At 38.2% G+C, this 25,678-nt stretch overlaps 1 protein-coding gene across 1 annotated transcript in view; it reads right to left on the bottom strand.

The window, feature by feature from the left end:
- LOC119905707 (PHD finger protein 20-like) overlaps positions 1-25,678 on the bottom strand; it is a 33,237-nt gene that overhangs the window by 2,909 nt on the left and 4,650 nt on the right. The window contains 14 exon segments of the mRNA XM_038722982.1: positions 1,768-2,002; positions 3,476-3,680; positions 3,764-3,959; positions 6,191-6,290; positions 6,506-6,648; positions 6,736-6,819; positions 8,762-8,884; positions 10,586-10,695; positions 10,788-10,974; positions 11,623-11,682; positions 24,736-24,819; positions 24,956-25,022; positions 25,025-25,216; positions 25,311-25,384. Of these exon segments, the coding sequence (XP_038578910.1) occupies positions 1,768-2,002; positions 3,476-3,680; positions 3,764-3,959; positions 6,191-6,290; positions 6,506-6,648; positions 6,736-6,819; positions 8,762-8,884; positions 10,586-10,695; positions 10,788-10,974; positions 11,623-11,682; positions 24,736-24,819; positions 24,956-25,022; positions 25,025-25,216; positions 25,311-25,384 (1,860 nt within the window).

Raw genomic sequence — 25,678 nt, 5'->3', positions numbered from 1 at the left:
GTACAGTGATTACAGAGCTATTTATGTTGTAATCTAAGTTCATTTAGATGCTTGTTGTGTTTGGTGTGGATAAAAATGTTTGGTTGGAGCTTCTAGCTTCACGTAGGTGTCTGGCATGCATAAGGTGATAAAATACTAGGATCGTCCATGGATTTCCCATTTGCATTTTGCGTCTGTGCTCAGCTTAAATCAACTGAAGGAAGAAACTGACCTTTAAGACGACCACATGAACAATATGTAAAATCCTTAATCCTGCAGTGTTTCCCATTAATTACAGAGACTTTGGCGGCTCGCCACAGTCTAATTTATTCCGCCATAGTGTCAAAATGAACCGAAAATATTTCAACTCTTAAAAACATTAAAGACTACTACCGTTGTGTTTTTCCCGCTGCTGTAAGCTCGCACGCTCACACACTTTGATTGTCTCGAGTCGGACGCCACTTTTCTTTTGAGGACAACAACATGGTTTGAGGTCAGTACGGTGACGTCAACTAAGGGTTTTAGCAGCTTTTTGAGTGGTCACGGTCAAGCAATGGGCTAGCCGAACCTAAATCTTGAGTGCACGCGTATTGAAGCCTTTACGGTAAATGCACTGAATGTCATTTTCAAGTGTTGCAGTATGTCAGACCTGAAGAGAGGCTGTGAAGTCTTCATTCTACATGATGCGAGCTCCACATATAATATAATATATCAAATTGCTTCGGACTTGGTGAATTTAGCAACAGGACACTCGTGACGTCGTCGGGTTTTCAAATTAAGGCGTTAACCCCTTAACGCTGATTCGCATCACATTGCTTCCATTCAGACTGCAGCCGAGACAGCGTATGTATTCCACCAATGTGTGTTTGTGCATCCACTCGATACGTTCCTGGGAACCTTTTGCAAGCGCTGGTTTATGCCTGTTGCTAATTTGCATCATACCTAAATATATTCTATGTGCTACAGACCAACTAATAATCCCCATTTAATTAAGCATCAGCTTGAAAGCAAAAACACAATAAATACGCAACAAATAAAGCATTTTGCATGTGTCCATTTAAAGTATTAAGAAAACACTAAAATGTTGGGAAATTACTTTATTCTTTGATTCTGCGTTGCTGGAAAAACCTTAAATGTATTTGTTGACTTTTTTCTGTGGCATCATCATTTATAGCTACACAATGTGTTTATGATCAAATTGTTTACAAGAGCACAAAGTTCTTCATAGATCTAATTTAGCCTAATCTAATCTATCTCTGAAAGTGCACCGGATTTATGTATTTAACTTTAAAATTAATAAAACTTTTGCCCCTGGACAGTCTAAAAAAGTCCTGTGTGGAATCACTGGTGCTGTAAAGATTTTTAGCTTTATCTGATCTTTTTAAAAACCATTTTAAATCACGTTCTGTGCTCTCGCGACAACACAGAGCTAAAAGACCGGCGAATATATCCAGCCGCATCAGGTGGACTCCGATGAGATGATCGTGTTGCGTCTGCTGGATGTTTGCTAATACATTCATCCATTTTATTACAGACCAGACTTTTTCCTCCACTGGTTATAACGACGTGCCACGACAGCCACAGTCTGGCTGATCCCCAGTCCACTTAATCAGGCCAGCATCAGCATCAATACCAATCCAGCAGATCGAACGCTGCATCCCTAAACTCTGCTGCAAGGTGACAATATGTCAATATTGTGTTTCACAGCCCACAAGTCCCTGGAGTGTGTATTGTTTTTAGACATGTTTGCTAGTGTAAATAAATAGCATGTGTGTGTGTGTGTGTTACCATCCAGCTCTCGCTCTATCACGTCCATCCTGGCACTGATCTGATGGTGAACAGACTCGACATGCTCCAGCAGGTTCAGCTGACACTCGGCCACAGACGCTGGACGAGGCTCCGGCGTGTGCGTCTGAGCGTGCGTGTGGTCGCAGCTGTGCTGTGTGTGGTTCTCTCTTTTAATGCCGGGCGTGTCTGTGGAGGCATCAGCTGGATTCTTGTCGAAGTCTTCAGGCTTTATCTCCTACCAAAAAACAAAACAAAAAAGAATCAGAAATCCTGCTTTATCGTTCACAGGCGGCCACTACAGAACAATGATCAGCTCATAAACTCATACATCTACCTGGGAAAGGAAGATTTCTGAGTGCAGCTGATAAGTGACGGATTAGAGGGAATAAAAATTGAAGCGTAAACAAATGCAGAGAAAGGAAAGAAAGAAAGCGGCAAAATTCCAGTTTTGTGTTTTTACAAGAAGCTCTCTCCACAGACCTCACGCTCACTGAGCATCAGCAGGTAAAAATAGTTCCACATTTACGAGAATGAGCCTCAAAGTGTTTCTGGGTGGTCTCATAGCAACAGCAGGAGCCAGCTTGGTCTCTGTGTCTCTGAGCCGAGCTTTGTTTCTTCTTTTGTACACTGACTGACTTCATGCATCCTTTCTGTCACAGGTGGTTAAAATAAACTGCCAAGTCCCCTTTTCCTCATTTAGAGGAGGAGTATGTGATTAATGCGGAAACATTAAGTGAAGAAGAAGAAGAAGAACATCATCATGTGACCCAAACCTGTCAACGTTGATGAGATTTGAAAATTTAAATTTTTTTTATTCAGTGTATCCTCGTGCAAGAAGTTAGGGATGTCACGATACCAGAAATGTAGTAGTCGATACAGATCCCAGCAACATTCCTCGATGCGTTACCGATTTATAACCACGGGAAAAAATAAAAAAACAAAACAATAAACAGTGGACATTAAAAAAAACAGCTGTGAAAGTTGCGAGAGGATGTCCAGGACAGACGAGAGGCGGTTTGATATCAATATATTCATAAACCAGAACCAGACACCGACCTAAAGCCTCCCCTGCTTCCTGGTCTCTGTTCCTCTAAATGGGACCATAATTTACTAAATGAACATCATGCTGTGTTGAAGAAGACTTGAAACTAGCGACTGAGACCATAAACTCATCAGGAAAGTGTTTACTGAGGGAATAAATCAGCTGACAAGTAGCCTCACTTTCTCAGAGACTTCTATACAATCACACTTCTTTCTGCAGCCGGTGGAGTCGCCCCCTGCTGGCTGCTGGAGAGAACGCGGGTTTAAAGCTCTTCAGCATTGGCTTCACTAAGCGGCTCAGAACACGCTCAAGCAGGCGACCCGGTGGGCTTTAAGATGTTTTATTCATCCCCAGAACTTCTATAAAAACTTCTAATTGAGACCTGTGTTTATTTTTAAAAACGTGTAGCCACACCAGGCCAGTAAAAGGGACAAGCGTCTAATTCTGACTCTGCTTTTAATCTAAGCTTTACGGTATATTTGGAAACGTCTTCTTTATTCAAACTGAGCTCTTGATACCAAACCTTGTGAGTTACTTGACACTGGCCTTGTAATTATTCCTGGCATCAAAATGTAAAAGAGGGATGATGATGACAGAAACTTAATCTGGTTATAAAAGTGTGTAAAGATTTTATCTTGAGCGATCGGATCCACTTCCTGTTTTTACCTTCTGCTCCTGCTTCACTGCAGCCGTCTGCCTCTCCATTTCTCTCTGCTCTGCTTTTTCCCACGATGCTCCGGGCTTCTGGTAGCAGTGCTCGCTGCTGACGTAACAGAGCGGCGTCTCCCCTCTCGGGCTGCACGTCAGTCTCGACCCCTCTTCCCGTCTCCACGGCAACCTCCACAACTGCAGGTCGGGGTGGGGCGGCGAGCTGCGTGGACAGACGGACAAACTAAAAACGCGTCTCTGCGGACTGAAACAGGTGAACAGAGTCTCTGATGTCGGCGTACTCACTGCAACAGGCTGATTTTGAGCTGCAGCGCGCTGAGGACCTGATGGAGGCCGTGTGTGTGCGCCAGCAGGCGGCCCGTGTGTGAGATCTTGGAGGCGTTGATCTCTGAGTAGTTCTCCTTCAGGCACGACAGGCCAAACATGTGACCGGATATCAGCCAATCAGGTTCTGACAGGAAACGCTGAGCTCGTCTCCAACCTGAACAGAGACGACACACAGAAAACAGCAGATTGTCACAATCATCCAAACATGTGCTGTTATCACTGTACAACTATTCTCTCAATCAATATGAGCTCAACTGGTCAATCTATCTGCAGGAAAATATTTACTATTTATTTACTAAATATTATCTATTCAGTGATTTAGAAATGTCGGTTAATTAAACATCTGACCCGTTTTAAACACGGGGCGTGTACATTTCACAACAAACGAAACTAGAGGAAAACGTGAGATAATGGCGTCAGCTGAACCGTTTTGTCCGTCCTGTGTTTCAGCAGCAGAGCGTTTAGCCCCACGTTGTTGACATGTTGTTAATTTGCTCCTCTCCCCCCAGCCGGTCGAGGCAGATGGCCGCCCACCCTGAGCCTTGGTTCTGCTCGAGGTTTCTGCCTCTTACCCTGGACTCACACAGGCGGCGTGTGCGCCACATTACCGCTGCCCCACGGTTGCGCCTGCCCCATGTTGTTGACTTGCTGTTTATTTGTCATTTTGTGTGTTTCTACAGCCGATCACAGCTCTCTGCGAACCATTTTCCCCCCATTTGCCTGCAGGGTTGAATTTCCCACATGGAGCCTTTCAGAATAAGAACGTTTTGCCTGCCTGATTTTGCTGAATTGTTTAGATTTAGATGATTTGGTAAGTTGTCCATTTTTGTGTTTCTACCCTGGTTAAGAAGGCGACATAGTTTTAAATTTGTTTCTTCTTTGATCCGTTTTAACTGTTTATTGTTGATATACGATAGGGGGTCTGCACAGGGTGCTTTATTTTGAAAAACGGGCCACATCACAATTCTGACGGTGCCTTGTGTTGTAATGCTCCATGACATGTTCTATCTATTTATCCACAGTCAGGTCTCAACGTTAAACTTTTATGCAACAGTGGGTTTGAAACTTACTGGCCCTCCCTCTAAAAATTATTTATCAGTGTTACAACAAAACCAAAGACTTATAACTTATGTTATACTGTTAACATGTTTAATTGTTTATTAAATACATCCCGGATATAAAGAAACTAAACTAAAATGTAATCAGTTAAAATAAAAAAAAATAAAAAGTTTAATGAAACAATTTACTTTTAAAACAAAACAGACTAACAGACTCAAACATGACCGCGGATACAAGGTCGCCATGGTAGCGACCTGCCAATCATGAGGTAATCCCGCCCAAAAGCATACGCTGCATTATCGTCTATGTTCCTCTAAATAGGACCGTAATTTGCTAAATGAACATCATGCTGTGTTGAAGAAGACTTGAAACTAGCGACTGAGACTCATTTAAAAGTGTTTACTGAGGGAATAAATCAGCTGAGAAGTAGAAACTTTTTATTTCTAATGGAGCCAGACTTCTTTTTGCAACCAGCGGACTCGCCCCCTGCTGGCCGTTAGAGAGAACGCAGGTTTCACTTTCAGACCCAGAGGTTGCCGCTTGATTGAGATTAGAGAAGTAAAATTTGACAACCGCTCGTCACGTAACTACAACTCTGGATTGGACAGCGGTGCAAAGCAACTGCAGGATGTTGAGTTTCTAAGTTATTTACTTTTAATACCAATGTTTTTGCAGTGAGGGGCTAGTTCGACTGTCCCGACGTTAATAACGTTATCGTTATTGTCGAGCCCTGACAGTAAATAATGAACTTTAAAACTAAACTAAACTTTTTAAATAGCAAATCAAATCTTAATCGCAGTATGTGGCAGAAAAATCTAATCAGATTGTTTCCACCCCAAATTGTTCAACCTTAATTATTACAAATGTTTTAAAGGGTAATAGGGTAGGGTTTCAATGTGGACCTTATTGTCCCATGTTTTTCTGTCTATATGCAACATTTTTTTAAAAAGTGGTTGTGAGCACCCTGCAGTCAGCAGCAGGTAAACAGGGTGCATCATAACTCTTACAGACCACTGCACCCCTTCAGGCTCAGATTGTTATTACAGGTGTCAACAACATTAAAGAAAGGATCCCTACAGAGAGAGACATTTTTTTTTAAAGAGTAAAATCCTTTTTTGTTTAACCAGAAACCATCGCCATCCCGCTCTTGTCAAAGCCTCCAGACTCCATTGACACAAATAGCTATTTCACTTCTCTGGTCTACCGCTGCCACGATCGGTTAGTGTCTTATGTGTGAAGTCACACAAATACCCAAACAAATCAACCGACCGAGGCAAAGCGGTAGACCAGCAACTCCTTTGTTCTACACACAGGAAGAGATCCTACCTGCAGTGTGTCTGCAGTAGTAGCAGATGTAGTTGTGTGGGACGTTGTCTTCATATAAACCCATGCAGGTGCCATGCTGCCAACACAGACACGACTCGCACTACAGGGAAACACAGACAGACAGAAAAGATTGAAATTAAAAGGAGGAATGACTACAGCGACCAATAACTGGTCCAATGTGCATTTGGACATGTGAGCATTGTTTTTAAAACAGACCCCGTCCTTTAATGACGGAAGGCGAATGGAAAAGCTGCAGCTATAAAACATTTCTATCGGCTCCTGTGTAAGAGTTCAGTGTGTGTTCGTGCGTCGTACCTGGATCATGAAGTCGTTCTCCTCGTCCACCTCGCACACACACCTCACCACCTCGCACTCCTCCGTGTCCATAGCAAGAGGCCAGGAGGGCGTGTCCTCTCCACTCTCTGCCGTCAGCGTCGACCAGTCGCTGCCGTCGTCGGCTGAAAGAGAGACGAGCTGACGCTGATCTGCATTTTCACGTAAGTAAGAATAGCTGCGACGCATCTGTGAAGCGTGTGTGTTCCCACCTTGTGCGTGTGTGATGTCACGTTCAGCGGACTGGTGAGTGATCAGAGGTTTGTCGGAGTTCTCATCATCGCTGCTGCCAAGCCCTGACGAGAAGAGCACGTGGTCGTTATTCTTATAATCATACTGATAATACAGAAAGAAGCAGCTGCAGGAGACGCATGAGGTGAAAGATAGTCAAGAAGTTAGTCGGTCCCTCCAGGATTTTGTGGGGCCTTTTTAGTGATAGTTGAGGCGCCGTTTCAATAAAATTGCGATGTAAGCTGCAATTGTCTTGTACCTATCTTTTGTGATGAAATTGTGGAAATAAGTGAAAACTGCTACAGGTAGATGTGATTGTTTTAATTTTACATTTATTTTAAATAATAACAATTGACACTTGTTTAAAAGAGACATAAAATTCTGCTTTTCCAGTCCTATACTGTAGTTCTGTGACTCCTGTATGGCAGCTTTGCGAGATTCAAAGTTCAAAAAAATTATTTTCTGTCTTATGTTGGCTCTTCATGTTGGCCTTCATTTCAGCCTCTGTCTGAAACAAGGTGCGGATGCTCCTGTCTCTTTAAGGCCCACTCTCTTCTGATTGGCCAAGACCTGAAGCATGTTACCAGGCTGTTGTTGTTGCTGGGCGGAACAGGCAGACTGATCGTTGCTGTGGGAGCAAATGACCATATATGGTATAACAGCGTCTGGCTCGTGTATTGGTACAAAAAGCAGTTCAGAAAAGGGGGAAATCTGAGGTTTACGCTCACAGGAATTTCTATAAAATACTTTAACCTCATTATTTGAAGCTTTGGTCATGTTTAACATCCAACATTGTAGATAAAATGTGAAATAGGTCTCCTTTTTAAACACTAGACTTTTTAATTCCTAAACTACGTTAAATCTCACACACACAGTTCAGTGTCACAGTAGGCTGAACCTGTCACTAGGGCTGGGCAATAAAACAATAATGATAATTATCACGATATAATTTTCCTCAATATCAATATAATAAATGTTCAATATATCGTCGATAAATATTTGGTTACTTAATTTTTTTATTAAACTATTTAAACTATTAAAAAAAGTTTTACTAATCATATTTGTTAAATTTTTTTTATCATAATAGTTTTGAATGTGATTCACTGTTTGGCATCAAGTGTTTGTCCCATTATGACCATAAAGAAAGATTAACCACATAATTAACCATCTTCAATCTTCAGTCAAGAGCAAAAATCAGCCTTTAAAGAAATAATGATTTGACATTTATCGTGATAATTATCGATATCGAATGATATGAAATGTTTTTATCGTGATAACATTTTTGGCCATAATGCCCAGCCCCACCTGTCACTCTGTGATAAACTACATTAGTTCCCTTTAACTGCATTTTTAAACCAGTTTAACTTGATTCTTTCTTGAAGCTGACCGGGATGCAGCAGCCTGTGTCTCAGTGATTCGTCTCGTCTGACGTCCTCCATGTGTTTCTGCCAATCTACGCTTATGTTTTGTGACGGCAAAGTATTTGTCAGTATTCACAGTACTTCGCTGTTATTTTTGCTGGTAAATGTGAGAAGTTGGTGTCACACATGTCTGCTGCGTCTTGTAAACAAGAAAGTGCGATTGCTGAAGTTTGACAACGTTTTGCAGGAAACGGCTTTGGTAGGTCAGAGTTGCAAGTCGCGCTGAATTCACAGGGATTTGTTGAATTTGTGTTAACAGCTACGAACACGACATCGTGAAATCCTGGAGGGGCTGGTTAGTTATAGAGGCCGTGAAGGCAATTTGCTCATTTAGTCAAACCAACATTTCCAATAAAACTCAAGAGTTGTTTTGCTGATATTTTTTTACAGACTGAAAACACATTTATGATGAGTGTGGTAACAGACGCAGCATGCAGCCTGATCTTTATCTGATTTCTGTATTTCCTGTCTTTAATAATGAGGTTTGGGGGATTTTAAGAGGCTTTGGACTTGTGTAATTGTCCACTTCTGGGTCTGAATCCTTGTGGAGGTCACTTATCTGCCGGGACTGCACACTGACTCTCACCTGACTGACTTTTCTTCTTCTTCTTCTTCTTTTTCTTCTTCTTTAGTTTGACTCTCAGGAAGTTGTTCCTCTCCTTTCTGTCCTGTCCTCCCGCTTTCTCCCCCCCTCCTTCCTTCTTCACGTCTGCTCACGGACAGGTAAGAAAAACAGTGAGGTTTCTGGCTGAACTCCAACTAAATCTTTATTCTTCTTTTAAAATATCTGAAGATTAACCACATTTTAAAAGTTTAAACCCTGCATTAAAACAGAGATTAATGCTGTGATTAAAACAAACAGCGATCGAGTCTGTGTGTATGCTGGGGATGTCACCGGAAATTTAGTAGTCGATACCAACACCAGTGAAATCGATACCCGATTCGACACCACGGCAAAAAACAAAACAATAAAGCTCATGTACTTCAACATAAACTCCTTTAATAAAAAACATTTGAACATAAAATAAAAATGATTAATTAACGACAAAAAAAGGGAGGGAGAGCGAAAGGTGGCTCCACTCTCTGCTTGCCTTACTGTCCACGAAGGTAACTTCACAAACTCTCGTGAGATTATTCCCCAGCGGTTAAAGGTAAAAGGTGATAACAGTCTATTCCCCACATACTACCAATGTAATATAAATACACTCTAAATTATCCACACACATTTTAGACAATCCTACAATTAACTCTTTGCATTACTGTAAATATTAACTGCATTAATCTGTAAATACTGTAAATATTCATAAACATAACGTGATGACGTGGCAGATTGTGATTGGCTGTACGTCGGAGTGCTTACAGATATAGTTTAAACGTGTCCTCGGATCGACTATGGAGGCCCCAGAGCCGTTAAATAATCTTATTTAACGGCTCTGGGAGAACTTATATAATGAAATACAGCTCTACTTATTAAACGGGACTTAACACAGCCTCACATTAGCTGTGTATTAATGTTACGATGCTAATGTTAGCTGCCGATCAACTTAAGCTAACGGTAGCTAACTTAAGCTACTCGGACAAACTACATAGTGCCCCGGTTATAAATGTTAGGTATCAGATCTGCTCGGGGTCTTTATTAAATTTTTTTTCTTTTATTTCACATTTACTTTGGCAATATGGAAATAACGTACACACACGCGTTAGCTAACGTAAGTGGATCGGTAGCTAACATTAGCATCGTAACACTAATTCACCGAAAACTAGTATCCGTAAACACTACGACATACAGCCAATCGCGATCTGCCAACCCGAGCACATCTTGTACCTACCACCGGTGTTGCGGGGAAGAAATTTGCATTCAAAATAAGCAAACGTGGAGTGATGTTTACTCAGAACTGGATAATACTAAACAGTTCAATTTCAATTCAGTTCTATTTTATTTATATAGCGTCAAATCACAACAACAGTCATCTCTGAGCGCTTTTCATGAAACAGAAACCCAACAGTTCCCACCGAGAGCAGCACTAGGTGACAGAGGCAAGGAAAAACGAACCACACAACGTGATGTGTGTGTCGGTCAGGTAACACACAGTTTACTTTCTAGTTCGCCAAGACGTGCTGTTGTAGCAGGAGAGCTGTGAGTGTTTGGAGCTGCTGTGCTCCAGAATCGCATAACCCACCTTTATGATGCAGAGAAATATCCAACGTTACTGTTGGAAATTCCAATAGTTGTGTATGTTCGAGTTTTCGTTGAATTTACAAAAAAATATTCTATATCGGGACATTGATTTTTTGTCATATACGGCAATGTAGAAATACCGACATATTTTCAGAATGTTGGCATCGACTTGGCGCCGAAGTATCTGTTCTCGTGACATCCCTAGTGAACGCACAAGCATAGCCGTCCTACCTGTTCCTGCGGCGCTGCGCTCTCTGTCGTCACGATGACAGGTGCTGTTCTGGTCCTCGTTCTTCCTGTCTGACATGAAGTCGCTCCCCTTAGAAGATGACCGCTTCCTCCTACGACAACCACAGTCAGTGTTAAACACCACTTTCCCTTTTGCAAACTTCCTGTAAAGCTCCTGTTCTAGGAATTTGAGCCGTCGACCAACCTCGGGGCCTCCTGCTCGCCGCCTCGCTCGTCCAGCTGCTGGTCGGAGTGGTAGTACTTGATGTGGTAGTGAAGAAGACTCGCCTTCCTGAACGACTTGGTGCAGCCCGCTGCAGGACACTTGAAGGGGTTGTGGTCCAACTCAATGGAGAGAATGGGAGGCGGCTGGTTCTTTATCACCCGGTACACTGAGAGAGGACAGCAGGGAGGGAGGTACAGGACTGGATATTAAACCTCACCCCTTTTTGGTGCAGACCAAAATGCAAAAATGGCATCATATGTCTGATCAGATGGTTACAACATTTTGCCAATTTTAGATTCTATATAAATTCTCGTGCATCTGCAAAATAAAAAAAAAGAACTTTGGCTTCTTTAGTTAAATGTTGTAAGAAAACTGCTCTATATGATACTCAAAGTAGGGCTTCATAGAAATACTTGTTTTGGATCCACCAGCAAAACTCAGGTCCTGTATCAGCTCTAGAATTTAAATATTTCAAATGACACCCAGCTGTAGTATGCAGAGAGTGTGTCTTTTAAAGCTGAATAAATTACAAGGGACGGACAGGGTTGGGTAACAAATTTCCAAGAACTATATTTTTATAAGACCCGTGCGTTTGGATCCTGCTCCTCGGTTCCTAACTTCCTGCATATTTCAGCTCCTGACTGAACTGCAGTGAGCTTTTTTCAGTCCATCAAAGTGTCTCTTATCCGCCAGGAGCTGCTACGCCGACCACGCATCTGTCCCTTATTGTCCTACAGTACTTGAGCCTCAGTTAAAAGTGTAGTAGTGTGTATTTGTGTTTTATATAGTTTGTGTGATGTGCGAGTGCTCTTACATGGTTCTCTGCTGAACTTGTGTGTGGTGGGCAGGTGGGCCTGACGCTCCAACAGGACGTCTGAGAGAAGGACAAAGATTGAGGTGAAACAACACAGAAAGCATGTCGTCAGGACAGGAGCACATTAGCAACTTAAAAAGCACACATCAGCTTTTTAATACTGTATTGGCCCAAATCTAGGACTAGTTTCTGTTTTTCCTCTCTCAGAAACTACACTCAAAAATACACTCGCAGTCCAACCACAAATGTCCTTATTTCGTCTGTGAATCTGTCTCAGTTGGATGAAGATTATTCTTTTGGGTTTGTGGTCTTTGTAATTATGTATTTTCTTATACTTCAAATATTTTATGACAAACTGTGACTTTCTTGTCAAGGCTCGACAACAACGGTGGCCCGATGGCCCGGGGCCAGTAAAAAGTAACGTCTGGAAAGTCAAACTAGCCCCTCACTGGCCCGATTGGGCCACTGCAAAAACATTAGTAATTAAAAAAAAGGTTATTAGAAACTCAACATCCTTAGTGAGTGAGGTTAGTTTTTGTTTTGTTATTGTGACGGTGAGTTTTTGTTTTGTTATTGTGACGGTGAGTTTTTGTTATTGTGACGGTGAGTTTTGGTTAGTTTTTGTTATTGTGACGGTGAGTTTTTGTTATTGTGACAGTGAGTTTTTGTTATTGTGACAGTGAGTTTTTGTTATTGTGACAGTGAGTTTTTGTTATTGTGACGGTGAGTTTTTGTTATTGTGACGGTGAGTTTTTGTTATTGTGACGGTGAGTTTTTGTTTTGTTATTGTGACGGTGAGTTTTTGTTATTGTGACGGTGAGTTTTTGTGACGGTGAGTTTTTGTTATTGTGACGGTGAGTTTTTGTTATTGTGACGGTGAGTTTTTGTTTTGTTATTGTGACGGTGAGTTTTTGTTATTGTGACGGTGAGTTTTTGTTATTGTGACGGTTAGTTTTGGTTTGTTTTTGTTATTGTGACGGTGAGTTTTTGTTATTGTGACGGTGAGTTTTTGTTATTGTGACGGTGAGTTTTTGTTATTGTGACGGTGAGTTTTTGTTTTGTTATTGTGACGGTGAGTTTTTGTTATTGTGACGGTGAGTTTTGGTTATTGTGACGGTGAGTTTTTGTTTTGTTATTGTGACGGTGAGTTTTTGTTATTGTGACGGTGAGTTTTGGTTATTGTGACGGTGAGTTTTTGTTTTGTTATTGTGACAGTGAGTTTTTGTTATTGTGACAGTGAGTTTTTGTTATTGTGACAGTGAGTTTTTGTTATTGTGACAGTGAGTTTTTGTTTTGTTATTGTGACGGTGAGTTTTTGTTATTGTGACGGTGAGTTTTTGTTTTGTTATTGTGACGGTGAGTTTTGTTTTGTTATTGTGACGGTGAGTTTTTGTTATTGTGACGGTGAGTTTTTGTTATTGTGACAGTGAGTTTTTGTTTTGTTATTGTGACAGTGAGTTTTTGTTATTGTGACAGTGAGTTTTTGTTATTGTGACGGTGAGTTTTTGTTATTGTGACGGTGAGTTTTTGTTATTGTGACAGTGAGTTTTTGTTTTGTTATTGTGACGGTGAGTTTTTGTTTTGTTATTGTGACGGTGAGTTTTTGTTTTGTTATTGTGACGGTGAGTTTTTGTTATTGTGACGGTGAGTTTTTGTTATTGTGACGGTGAGTTTTTGTTATTGTGACGGTGAGTTTTTGTTTTGTTATTGTGACGGTGAGTTTTTGTTATTGTGACGGTGAGTTTTTGTTTTGTTATTGTGACAGTGAGTTTTTGTTATTGTGACGGTGAGTTTTTGTTATTGTGACAGTGAGTTTTTGTTATTGTGACGGTGAGTTTTTGTTTTGTTATTGTGACGGTGAGTTTTTGTTATTGTGACGGTGAGTTTTGGTTATTGTGACGGTGAGTTTTTGTTTTGTTATTGTGACGGTGAGTTTTTGTTATTGTGACAGTGAGTTTTTGTTATTGTGACAGTGAGTTTTTGTTGTTGTGACAGTGAGTTTTTGTTTTGTTATTGTGACGGTGAGTTTTTGTTATTGTGACGGTGAGTTTTTGTTTTGTTATTGTGACGGTGAGTTTTTGTTATTGTGACGGTGAGTTTTTGTTTTGTTATTGTGACGGTGAGTTTTTGTTTTGTTATTGTGACGGTGAGTTTTTGTTATTGTGACGGTGAGTTTTTGTTATTGTGACGGTGAGTTTTTGTTTTGTTATTGTGACAGTGAGTTTTTGTTTTGTTATTGTGACAGTGAGTTTTTGTTATTGTGACAGTGAGTTTTTGTTATTGTGACGGTGAGTTTTTGTTATTGTGACGGTGAGTTTTTGTTATTGTGACAGTGAGTTTTTGTTATTGTGACGGTGAGTTTTTGTTATTGTGACGGTGAGTTTTTGTTATTGTGACAGTGAGTTTTTGTTTTGTTATTGTGACGGTGAGTTTTTGTTTTGTTATTGTGACGGTGAGTTTTTGTTATTGTGACGGTGAGTTTTTGTTATTGTGACGGTGAGTTTTTGTTATTGTGACGGTGAGTTTTTGTTATTGTGACGGTGAGTTTTTGTTTTGTTATTGTGATGGTGAGTTTTTGTTTTGTTATTGTGACGGTGAGTTTTTGTTATTGTGACGGTGAGTTTTTGTTTTGTTATTGTGACGGTGAGTTTTTGTTATTGTGACGGTGAGTTTTTGTTATTGTGACGGTGAGTTTTTGTTTTGTTATTGTGACGGTGAGTTTTTGTTATTGTGACGGTGAGTTTTTGTTATTGTGACGGTGAGTTTTTGTTTTGTTATTGTGACAGTGAGTTTTTGTTATTGTAACAGTGAGTTTTTGTTATTGTGACGGTGAGTTTTTGTTATTGTGACGGTGAGTTTTTGTTATTGTGACGGTGAGTTTTTGTTTTGTTATTGTGACGGTGAGTTTTTGTTATTGTGACGGTTAGTTTTGGTTAGTTTTTGTTATTGTGACGGTTAGTTTTGGTTAGTTTTTGTTATTGTGACGGTGAGTTTTTGTTATTGTGACGGTGAGTTTTTGTTATTGTGACGGTGAGTTTTTGTTATTGTGACGGTGAGTTTTTGTTATTGTGACGGTGAGTTTTTGTTATTGTGACGGTGAGTTTTTGTTTTGTTATTGTGACGGTGAGTTTTTGTTATTGTGACGGTGAGTTTTGGTTAGTTTTTCTTATTGTGACGGTGAGTTTTTGTTATTGTGACGGTGAGTTTTTGTTTTGTTATTGTGACAGTGAGTTTTGTTATTGTGACAGTGAGTTTTTGTTATTGTGACAGTGAGTTTTTGTTTTGTTATTGTGACAGTGAGTTTTTGTTATTGTGACAGTGAGTTTTTGTTATTGTGACAGTGAGTTTTTGTTATTGTGACAGTGAGTTTTTGTTATTGTGACAGTGAGTTTGAGTTTTTGTTATTGTGACAGTGAGTTTTTGTTATTGTGACAGTGAGTTTTTGTTATTGTGACAGTGAGTTTTTGTTATTGTGACAGTGAGTTTTTGTTTTGTTATTGTGACGGTGAGTTTTTGTTATTGTGACGGTGAGTTTTTGTTTTGTTATTGTGACGGTGAGTTTTTGTTTTGTTATTGTGACGGTGAGTTTTTGTTATTGTGACGGTGAGTTTTTGTTTTGTTATTGTGACAGTGAGTTTTTGTTATTGTGACAGTGAGTTTTTGTTATTGTGACGGTGAGTTTTTGTTATTGTGACGGTGAGTTTTTGTTATTGTGACAGTGAGTTTTTGTTTTGTTATTGTGACGGTGAGTTTTTGTTATTGTGACGGTTAGTTTTGGTTAGTTTTTGTTATTGTGACGGTGAGTTTTTGTTATTGTGACGGTGAGTTTTTGTTATTGTGACGGTGAGTTTTTGTTTTGTTATTGTGACGGTGAGTTTTTGTTATTGTGACGGTTAGTTTTGGTTAGTTTTTGTTATTGTGACGGTGAGTTTTTGTTATTGTGACGGTGAGTTTTTGTTTTGTTATTGTGACGGTGAGTTTTTGTTATTGTGACGGTGAGTTTTTGTTATTGTGACGGTGAGTTTTTGTTTTGTTATTGTGACAGTGAGTTTTTGTTTTGTTATTGTGACAGTGAGTTTTTGTTATTGTGACAGTGAGTTTTTGTTATTGTGACGGTGAGTTTTTGTTATTGTGACGGTGAGTTTTGTTATTGTGACAGTGAGTTTTTGTTATTGTGACGGTGAGTTTTTGTTATTGTGACGGTGAGTTTTTGTTATTGTGACAGTGAGTTTTTGTTTTGTTATTGTGACGGTGAGTTTTTGTTTTGTTATTGTGACGGTGAGTTTTTGTTATTGTGACGGTGAGTTTTTGTTTTGTTATTGTGACGGTGAGTTTTTGTTATTGTGACGGTGAGTTTTTGTTATTGTGACGGTGAGTTTTTGTTTTGTTATTGTGACGGTGAGTTTTTGTTTTGTTATTGTGACGGTGAGTTTTTGTTATTGTGACGGTGAGTTTTTGTTATTGTGACGGTGAGTTTTTGTTTTGTTATTGTGACAGTGAGTTTTTGTTTTGTTATTGTGACAGTGAGTTTTTGTTATTGTGACAGTGAGTTTTTGTTATTGTGACGGTGAGTTTTTGTTATTGTGACGGTGAGTTTTTGTTATTGTGACAGTGAGTTTTTGTTATTGTGACGGTGAGTTTTTGTTATTGTGACGGTGAGTTTTTGTTATTGTGACAGTGAGTTTTTGTTTTGTTATTGTGACGGTGAGTTTTTGTTTTGTTATTGTGACGGTGAGTTTTTGTTATTGTGACGGTGAGTTTTTGTTATTGTGACGGTGAGTTTTTGTTATTGTGACGGTGAGTTTTTGTTTTGTTATTGTGACGGTGAGTTTTTGTTATTGTGACGGTGAGTTTTTGTTTTGTTATTGTGACGGTGAGTTTTTGTTTTGTTATTGTGACGGTGAGTTTTTGTTATTGTGACGGTGAGTTTTTGTTTTGTTATTGTGACGGTGAGTTTTTGTTATTGTGACGGTGAGTTTTTGTTATTGTGACGGTGAGTTTTTGTTTTGTTATTGTGACGGTGAGTTTTTGTTATTGTGACGGTGAGTTTTTGTTATTGTGACGGTGAGTTTTTGTTTTGTTATTGTGACAGTGAGTTTTTGTTATTGTAACAGTGAGTTTTTGTTATTGTGACGGTGAGTTTTTGTTATTGTGACGGTGAGTTTTTGTTATTGTGACGGTGAGTTTTTGTTATTGTGACGGTTAGTTTTGGTTAGTTTTTGTTATTGTGACGGTTAGTTTTGGTTAGTTTTTGTTATTGTGACGGTGAGTTTTTGTTATTGTGACGGTGAGTTTTTGTTATTGTGACGGTGAGTTTTTGTTATTGTGACGGTGAGTTTTTGTTATTGTGACGGTGAGTTTTTGTTATTGTGACGGTGAGTTTTTGTTTTGTTATTGTGACGGTGAGTTTTTGTTATTGTGACGGTGAGTTTTGGTTAGTTTTTCTTATTGTGACGGTGAGTTTTTGTTATTGTGACGGTGAGTTTTTGTTTTGTTATTGTGACAGTGAGTTTTTGTTATTGTGACAGTGAGTTTTTGTTATTGTGACAGTGAGTTTTTGTTTTGTTATTGTGACAGTGAGTTTTTGTTATTGTGACAGTGAGTTTTTGTTATTGTGACAGTGAGTTTTTGTTATTGTGACAGTGAGTTTTTGTTATTGTGACAGTGAGTTTGAGTTTTTGTTATTGTGACAGTGAGTTTTTGTTATTGTGACAGTGAGTTTTTGTTATTGTGACAGTGAGTTTTTGTTATTGTGACAGTGAGTTTTTGTTTTGTTATTGTGACGGTGAGTTTTTGTTATTGTGACGGTGAGTTTTTGTTTTGTTATTGTGACGGTGAGTTTTTGTTTTGTTATTGTGACGGTGAGTTTTTGTTATTGTGACGGTGAGTTTTTGTTTTGTTATTGTGACAGTGAGTTTTTGTTATTGTGACAGTGAGTTTTTGTTATTGTGACGGTGAGTTTTTGTTATTGTGACGGTGAGTTTTTGTTATTGTGACAGTGAGTTTTTGTTTTGTTATTGTGACGGTGAGTTTTTGTTATTGTGACGGTTAGTTTTGGTTAGTTTTTGTTATTGTGACGGTGAGTTTTTGTTATTGTGACGGTGAGTTTTTGTTATTGTGACGGTGAGTTTTTGTTTTGTTATTGTGACGGTGAGTTTTTGTTATTGTGACGGTTAGTTTTGGTTAGTTTTTGTTATTGTGACGGTGAGTTTTTGTTATTGTGACGGTGAGTTTTTGTTTTGTTATTGTGACAGTGAGTTTTTGTTTTGTTATTGTGACGGTGAGTTTTTTGTTATTGTGACGGTGAGTTTTTGTTATTGTGACGGTGAGTTTTTGTTATTGTGACGGTGAGTTTTGTTATTGTGACGGTGAGTTTTGTTTTGTTATTGTGACGGTGAGTTTTGTTATTGTGACGGTGAGTTTTGGTTAGTTTTTCTTATTGTGACGGTGAGTTTTTGTTATTGTGACGGTGAGTTTTTGTTTTGTTATTGTGACAGTGAGTTTTTGTTATTGTGACAGTGAGTTTTTGTTATTGTGACAGTGAGTTTTTGTTTTGTTATTGTGACAGTGAGTTTTTGTTATTGTGACAGTGAGTTTTTGTTATTGTGACAGTGAGTTTTTGTTATTGTGACAGTGAGTTTGAGTTTTTGTTATTGTGACAGTGAGTTTTTGTTATTGTGACAGTGAGTTTTTGTTATTGTGACAGTGAGTTTTTGTTATTGTGACAGTGAGTTTTTGTTTTGTTATTGTGACGGTGAGTTTTTGTTATTGTGACGGTGAGTTTTTGTTTTGTTATTGTGACGGTGAGTTTTTGTTTTGTTATTGTGACGGTGAGTTTTTGTTATTGTGACGGTGAGTTTTTGTTTTGTTATTGTGACAGTGAGTTTTTGTTATTGTGACAGTGAGTTTTTGTTATTGTGACGGTGAGTTTTTGTTATTGTGACGGTGAGTTTTTGTTATTGTGACGGTGAGTTTTTGTTTTGTTATTGTGACGGTGAGTTTTTGTTATTGTGACGGTTAGTTTTGGTTAGTTTTTGTTATTGTGACGGTGAGTTTTTGTTATTGTGACGGTGAGTTTTTGTTATTGTGACGGTGAGTTTTTGTTTTGTTATTGTGACGGTGAGTTTTTGTTATTGTGACGGTTAGTTTTGGTTAGTTTTTGTTATTGTGACGGTGAGTTTTTGTTATTGTGACGGTGAGTTTTTGTTTTGTTATTGTGACAGTGAGTTTTTGTTTTGTTATTGTGACGGTGAGTTTTTGTTATTGTGACGGTGAGTTTTTGTTATTGTGACGGTGAGTTTTTGTTTTGTTATTGTGACAGTGAGTTTTTGTTATTGTGACGGTGAGCTTTTGTTTTGTTATTGTGACGGTGAGTTTTTGTTTTGTTATTGTGACGGTGAGCTTTTGTTTTGTTATTGTGACGGTGAGTTTTTGTTTTGTTATTGTGACGGTGAGTTTTTGTTATTGTGACGGTGAGTTTTTGTTTTGTTATTGTGACGGTGAGTTTTTGTTATTGTGACGGTGAGTTTTTGTTATTGTGACAGTGAGTTTTTGTTATGTTATTGTGACAGTGAGTTTTTGTTATTGTGACGGTGAGTTTTTGTTTTGTTATTGTGACGGTGAGTTTTTGTTTTGTTATTGTGACGGTGAGTTTTTGTTATTGTGACGGTGAGTTTTTGTTATTGTGACGGTGAGTTTTTGTTATTGTGACGGTGAGTTTTTGTTTTGTTATTGTGACGGTGAGTTTTTGTTATTGTGACGGTGAGTTTTTGTTTTGTTATTGTGACAGTGAGTTTTTGTTATTGTGACGGTGAGTTTTTGTTTTGTTATTGTGACAGTGAGTTTTTGTTATTGTGACAGTGAGTTTTTGTTATTGTGACGGTGAGTTTTTGTTTTGTTATTGTGACAGTGAGTTTTTGTTTTGTTATTGTGACAGTGAGTTTTTGTTTTGTTATTGTGACGGTGAGTTTTTGTTTTGTTATTGTGACGGTGAGTTTTGTTTTGTTATTGTGACGGTGAGTTTTTGTTATTGTGACGGTGAGTTTTTGTTATTGTGACGGTGAGTTTTTGTTATTGTGACGGTGAGTTTTGTTATTGTGACGGTGAGTTTTTGTTATTGTGACGGTTAGTTTTGGTTAGTTTTTGTTATTGTGACGGTGAGTTTTTGTTATTGTGACGGTGAGTTTTTGTTATTGTGACGGTGAGTTTTTGTTTTGTTATTGTGACAGAGAGTTTTTGTTATTGTGACGGTGAGTTTTTGTTTTGTTATTGTGACGGTGAGTTTTTGTTATTGTGACGGTGAGTTTTTGTTTTGTTATTGTGACATTGAGTTTTTGTTTTGTTATTGTGACGGTGAGTTTTTGTTTTGTTATTGTGACGGTGAGTTTTTGTTTTGTTATTGTGACGGTGAGTTTTTGTTATTGTGACGGTTAGTTTTTGTTATTGTGACGGTGAGTTTTTGTTATTGTGACGGTGAGTTTTTGTTATTGTGACGGTGAGTTTTTGTTATTGTGACGGTGAGTTTTTGTTTTGTTATTGTGACGGTGAGTTTTTGTTATTGTGACGGTTAGTTTTGGTTAGTTTTTGTTATTGTGACGGTGAGTTTTTGTTATTGTGACGGTGAGTTTTTGTTATTGTGACGGTGAGTTTTTGTTTTGTTATTGTGACAGTGAGTTTTTGTTATTGTGACGGTGAGTTTTTGTTTTGTTATTGTGACGGTGAGTTTTTGTTATTGTGACGGTGAGTTTTTGTTTTGTTATTGTGACATTGAGTTTTTGTTTTGTTATTGTGACAGTGAGTTTTTGTTATTGTGACGGTGAGTTTTTGTTATTGTGACGGTGAGTTTTTGTTATTGTGACAGTGAGTTTTTGTTATGTTATTGTGACAGTGAGTTTTTGTTATTGTGACGGTGAGTTTTTGTTTTGTTATTGTGACAGTGAGTTTTTGTTTTGTTATTGTGACAGTGAGTTTTTGTTTTGTTATTGTGACGGTGAGTTTTTGTTTTGTTATTGTGACGGTGAGTTTTTGTTTTGTTATTGTGACGGTTAGTTTTGGTTAGTTTTTGTTATTGTGACGGTGAGTTTTTGTTATTGTGACGGTGAGTTTTTGTTATTGTGACGGTGAGTTTTTGTTATTGTGACGGTGAGTTTTTGTTTTGTTATTGTGACAGTGAGTTTTTGTTATTGTGACGGTGAGTTTTTGTTTTGTTATTGTGACGGTGAGTTTTTGTTATTGTGACGGTGAGTTTTTGTTTTGTTATTGTGACATTGAGTTTTTGTTTTGTTATTGTGACAGTGAGTTTTTGTTATTGTGACGGTGAGTTTTTGTTATTGTGACGGTGAGTTTTTGTTATTGTGACGGTGAGTTTTTGTTTTGTTATTGTGACAGTGAGTTTTTGTTTTGTTATTGTGACAGTGAGTTTTTGTTTTGTTATTGTGACGGTGAGTTTTTGTTTTGTTATTGTGACGGTGAGTTTTTGTTTTGTTATTGTGACGGTGAGTTTTTGTTATTGTGACGGTTAGTTTTTGTTATTGTGACGGTGAGTTTTTGTTATTGTGACGGTGAGTTTTTGTTATTGTGACGGTGAGTTTTTGTTATTGTGACGGTGAGTTTTTGTTATTGTGACGGTTAGTTTTGGTTAGTTTTTGTTATTGTGACGGTGAGTTTTTGTTATTGTGACGGTGAGTTTTTGTTATTGTGACGGTGAGTTTTTGTTTTGTTATTGTGACAGTGAGTTTTTGTTATTGTGACGGTGAGTTTTTGTTTTGTTATTGTGACGGTGAGTTTTTGTTATTGTGACGGTGAGTTTTTGTTTTGTTATTGTGACATTGAGTTTTTGTTTTGTTATTGTGACAGTGAGTTTTGTTTTGTTATTGTGACGGTGAGTTTTTGTTTTGTTATTGTGACGGTGAGTTTTTGTTTTGTTATTGTGACGGTGAGTTTTTGTTATTGTGACGGTTAGTTTTTGTTATTGTGACGGTGAGTTTTTGTTATTGTGACGGTGAGTTTTTGTTATTGTGACGGTGAGTTTTTGTTATTGTGACGGTGAGTTTTTGTTATTGTGACGGTTAGTTTTGGTTAGTTTTTGTTATTGTGACGGTTAGTTTTGGTTAGTTTTTGTTATTGTGACGGTGAGTTTTTGTTATTGTGACGGTGAGTTTTTGTTATTGTGACGGTGAGTTTTTGTTTTGTTATTGTGACAGTGAGTTTTTGTTATTGTGACGGTGAGTTTTTGTTTTGTTATTGTGACGGTGAGTTTTTGTTATTGTGACGGTGAGTTTTTGTTTTGTTATTGTGACATTGAGTTTTTGTTTTGTTATTGTGACAGTGAGTTTTTGTTATTGTGACGGTGAGTTTTGTTATTGTGACGGTGAGTTTTTGTTATTGTGACGGTGAGTTTTTGTTGTTATTGTGACGGTGAGTTTTTGTTATTGTGACGGTGAGTTTTTGTTTTGTTATTGTGACAGTGAGTTTTTGTTATTGTGACAGTGAGTTTTTGTTATGTTATTGTGACAGTGAGTTTTTGTTATTGTGACGGTGAGTTTTGTTTTGTTATTGTGACAGTGAGTTTTTTGTTTTGTTATTGTGACAGTGAGTTTTTGTTTTGTTATTGTGACGGTGAGTTTTTGTTTTGTTATTGTGACGGTGAGTTTTTGTTTTGTTATTGTGACGGTGAGTTTTTGTTATTGTGACGGTGAGTTTTTGTTTTGTTATTGTGACGGTGAGTTTTTGTTATTGTGACGGTGAGTTTTTGTTTTGTTATTGTGACGGTGAGTTTTTGTTATTGTGACGGTGAGTTTTTGTTTTGTTATTGTGACAGTGAGTTTTTGTTATTGTGACGGTGAGTTTTTGTTATTGTGACGGTGAGTTTTTGTTATTGTGACGGTGAGTTTTTGTTTTGTTATTGTGACGGTGAGTTTTTGTTATTGTGACGGTGAGTTTTTGTTTTGTTATTGTGACAGTGAGTTTTTGTTATTGTGACAGTGAGTTTTTGTTATGTTATTGTGACAGTGAGTTTTTGTTATTGTGACAGTGAGTTTTTGTTTTGTTATTGTGACAGTGAGTTTTTGTTATTGTGACAGTGAGTTTTTGTTATTGTGACAGTGAGTTTTTGTTATTGTGACAGTGAGTTTTTGTTTTGTTATTGTGACGGTGAGTTTTTGTTATTGTGACAGTGAGTTTTTGTTTTGTTATTGTGACGGTGAGTTTTTTTTTGTTATTGTGACAGTGAGTTTTTGTTTTGTTATTGTGACAGTGAGTTTTTGTTATTGTGACAGTGAGTTTTTGTTATTGTGACAGTGAGTTTTTGTTATTGTGACAGTGAGTTTTTGTTATTGTGACAGTGAGTTTTTGTTTTGTTATTGTGACGGTGAGTTTTTGTTATTGTGACAGTGAGTTTTGTTTTGTTATTGTGACAGTGAGTTTTTGTTTTGTTATTGTGACAGTGAGTTTTTGTTTTGTTATTGTGACAGTGAGTTTTTGTTATTGTGACAGTGAGTTTTTGTTATTGTGACAGTGAGTTTTTGTTTTGTTATTGTGACGGTGAGTTTTTGTTATTGTGACAGTGAGTTTTTGTTTTGTTATTGTGACAGTGAGTTTTTGTTTTGTTATTGTGACAGTGAGTTTTTGTTTTGTTATTGTGACAGTGAGTTTTTGTTATTGTGACAGTGAGTTTTTGTTATTGTGACAGTGAGTTTTTGTTTTGTTATTGTGACGGTGAGTTTTTGTTATTGTGACGGTGAGTTTTTGTTTTGTTATTGTGACAGTGAGTTTTTGTTTTGTCATTGTGACGGTGAATTTTTGTTTTGTTATTATGACAGTGAGTTTTTGTTATTGTGACAGTGAGTTTTTGTTATTGTGACAGTGAGTTTTTGTTTTGTTATTGTGACGGTGAGTTTTTGTTATTGTGACAGTGAGTTTTTGTTTTGTTATTGTGACAGTGAGTTTTTGTTTTGTCATTGTGACGGTGAATTTTTGTTTTGTTATTATGACAGTGAGTTTTTGTTTTGTTATTGTGACGGTGAGTTTTTGTTATTTTGACGGTTAGTTTGTCTTCAGGATCGCAGACAACAGCAGCATCACAGCTGTCCAAAAATCAATACTAAGTCAGCTTTAAGGACGTCTACCATGGCGACCTGTCAATCAGGATAGAGGCGACTTGTATCCGCGGCTCTGTGTACATTTGTTTTTATGAAATGGCTGTCAGCAGGAGAGAGAGCACGTCAGGTTTGAGTCTGTTAGTATGTTTTGTTTTAAAAGTAAACTGTTTTGTTAACTATCACCTTTTTATAATTATAAATGTTTATATATATTTTAATAATTTTTTTATAATTTTAACTGTGATTACATTTTAGTTTCTTTATATCCAGGATATATTTAATAAACAATTAAACATGTTAACAGTATAACATAACTCTTTGGTTTTGTTGTAACACTGATAAATAACTTTTAGAGGGAGGGCCAGTAAGTCTCAAACCCACTGGCCCGGTATGCAAAAAAGTTTAAACGTTGAGCCCTGCTTGTCTTGGAAAATTATCTTTTAAATTTAAAAACATGACATGTAATTTAGGGCAGAAAACAAACTGGATCAAAAAATAAGATCCCATGTTGGTATCAATAGACTATTTTTGCATTTGTATCTTTGCATTTTGTAAAGATCCTAACCCTTCAATCTCAACGTTGTCAACAGTTCGATCACTACAGAAACCTGTAGATGAATCCGACTGCTTATATTTCACCCAGCAAATGTCTCAACATGATCCCGATTGACATTTAGATGAAACTAAGTTTTTATTCGCAGCACAACCAGTTCCCTTCAGTCACAGCTCGGGTCAAAGTTCAACAAATACAGCAATAAAACATTCACAATAATGGAGGCAAAGTCACTACTTTAGTTTCATTTTCCTTCACTCTCTCTAATTTTCTTCTTCTATCCTTACGTTAATGAAGTAGAGTCATTCAGTGTTTGTATTAGCGCACATTTCTTCACCACACACGCAATCTGTTTGTATCTAAATGCGTCTTTACATTGACTCAGTGCAGTCGTGCCGCCTCTAGGATCTGCATAATCAGAGTTGCCAATAAAATAACTATGCGGCGGTATCAAATGCGCACCTCTGTCGATGTGGGCGGGGTTAGCAGGAGCTGGCTGTGTGGAGTCAGCCGTGATGGGCTCATTCTGATCTCCACTGCTTCTACCTGGGAGAGAAGCAACTCATTAGCAGCAGGATCGCAGACAACAGCAGCATCACAGCTGTCCGAAAATCAATACTAAGTCAGCTTTAAGGACGTTTATACGATTACATAAGTGACAGGTATTGATGATGTAACTTACTGTCATCTGTTTTCTTCTTTGCTGGTGGATTGGAGGATGAAGGTTCCGCCTTCCTCTTCCTCTCCCCCTCTCCTCCTCAGTTCCTTCTTTCTCCTCTAATGTCACCTTCTCCTCCATTTCCTCCTCCTCCCCCTCCCCCTCCTTCTTCTCTTCTTCCTCCTCACCCCGTCTCCCTTCACCGTCATCCTCCTCCTCCTCCTCCTCGCTCTCCCCTTCCTCCCATCCCTCGCTTCCCACCGCGCTCTTCTCAGATCTGGACTTCTGTGTCAGACAAAACAAAAACAAAACACAGACTCAATCAGCGGAGTGTTGAAGCCAATCAGATGAGGACCAATGGGAGGGTAGTATTTCTTACTTCTTTAAAAGGCTTGACCTTTGTCGGCTTCACAGTCCGAACCACGCCGTCATAGAAACGCACCGTGTAGGAGTCTGACACAAACACACAAACACACCAGGTTTAGCAGTTGGTAGTAATGGCCGATTCAGACTTTTTTAGAGAGCAGGACGAAGGAAAAGTTATGTATGCCTGCAGAGTACAATCTAACATACACGTTAACCTCGGCCAGTGACGTGTTGCTTTACATGGAAACTTTATAAATGAATGAAAAGTAAAGAGGGCGGGTTCCAGTTTGTCAGACGTCATTCAGCTGCATTATTCTCTACACCAGTGTTTCCCATTAATAAACGAAACATCGGTGGCCACAGTTTTTAAAGTGAACTGAA

The sequence above is a fragment of the Micropterus salmoides genome, unplaced genomic scaffold (genome assembly GCF_014851395.1).
Source record: "Micropterus salmoides isolate LMB-PRFRI ecotype aquatic unplaced genomic scaffold, ASM1485139v1 Ms_hic_scaffold_16, whole genome shotgun sequence".
NCBI classification, from domain to species: domain Eukaryota; kingdom Metazoa; phylum Chordata; class Actinopteri; order Centrarchiformes; family Centrarchidae; genus Micropterus; species Micropterus salmoides.
Note: the sequence above shows the minus strand (reverse complement) of the source record. Positions and strands in the feature narration are given on the sequence as shown.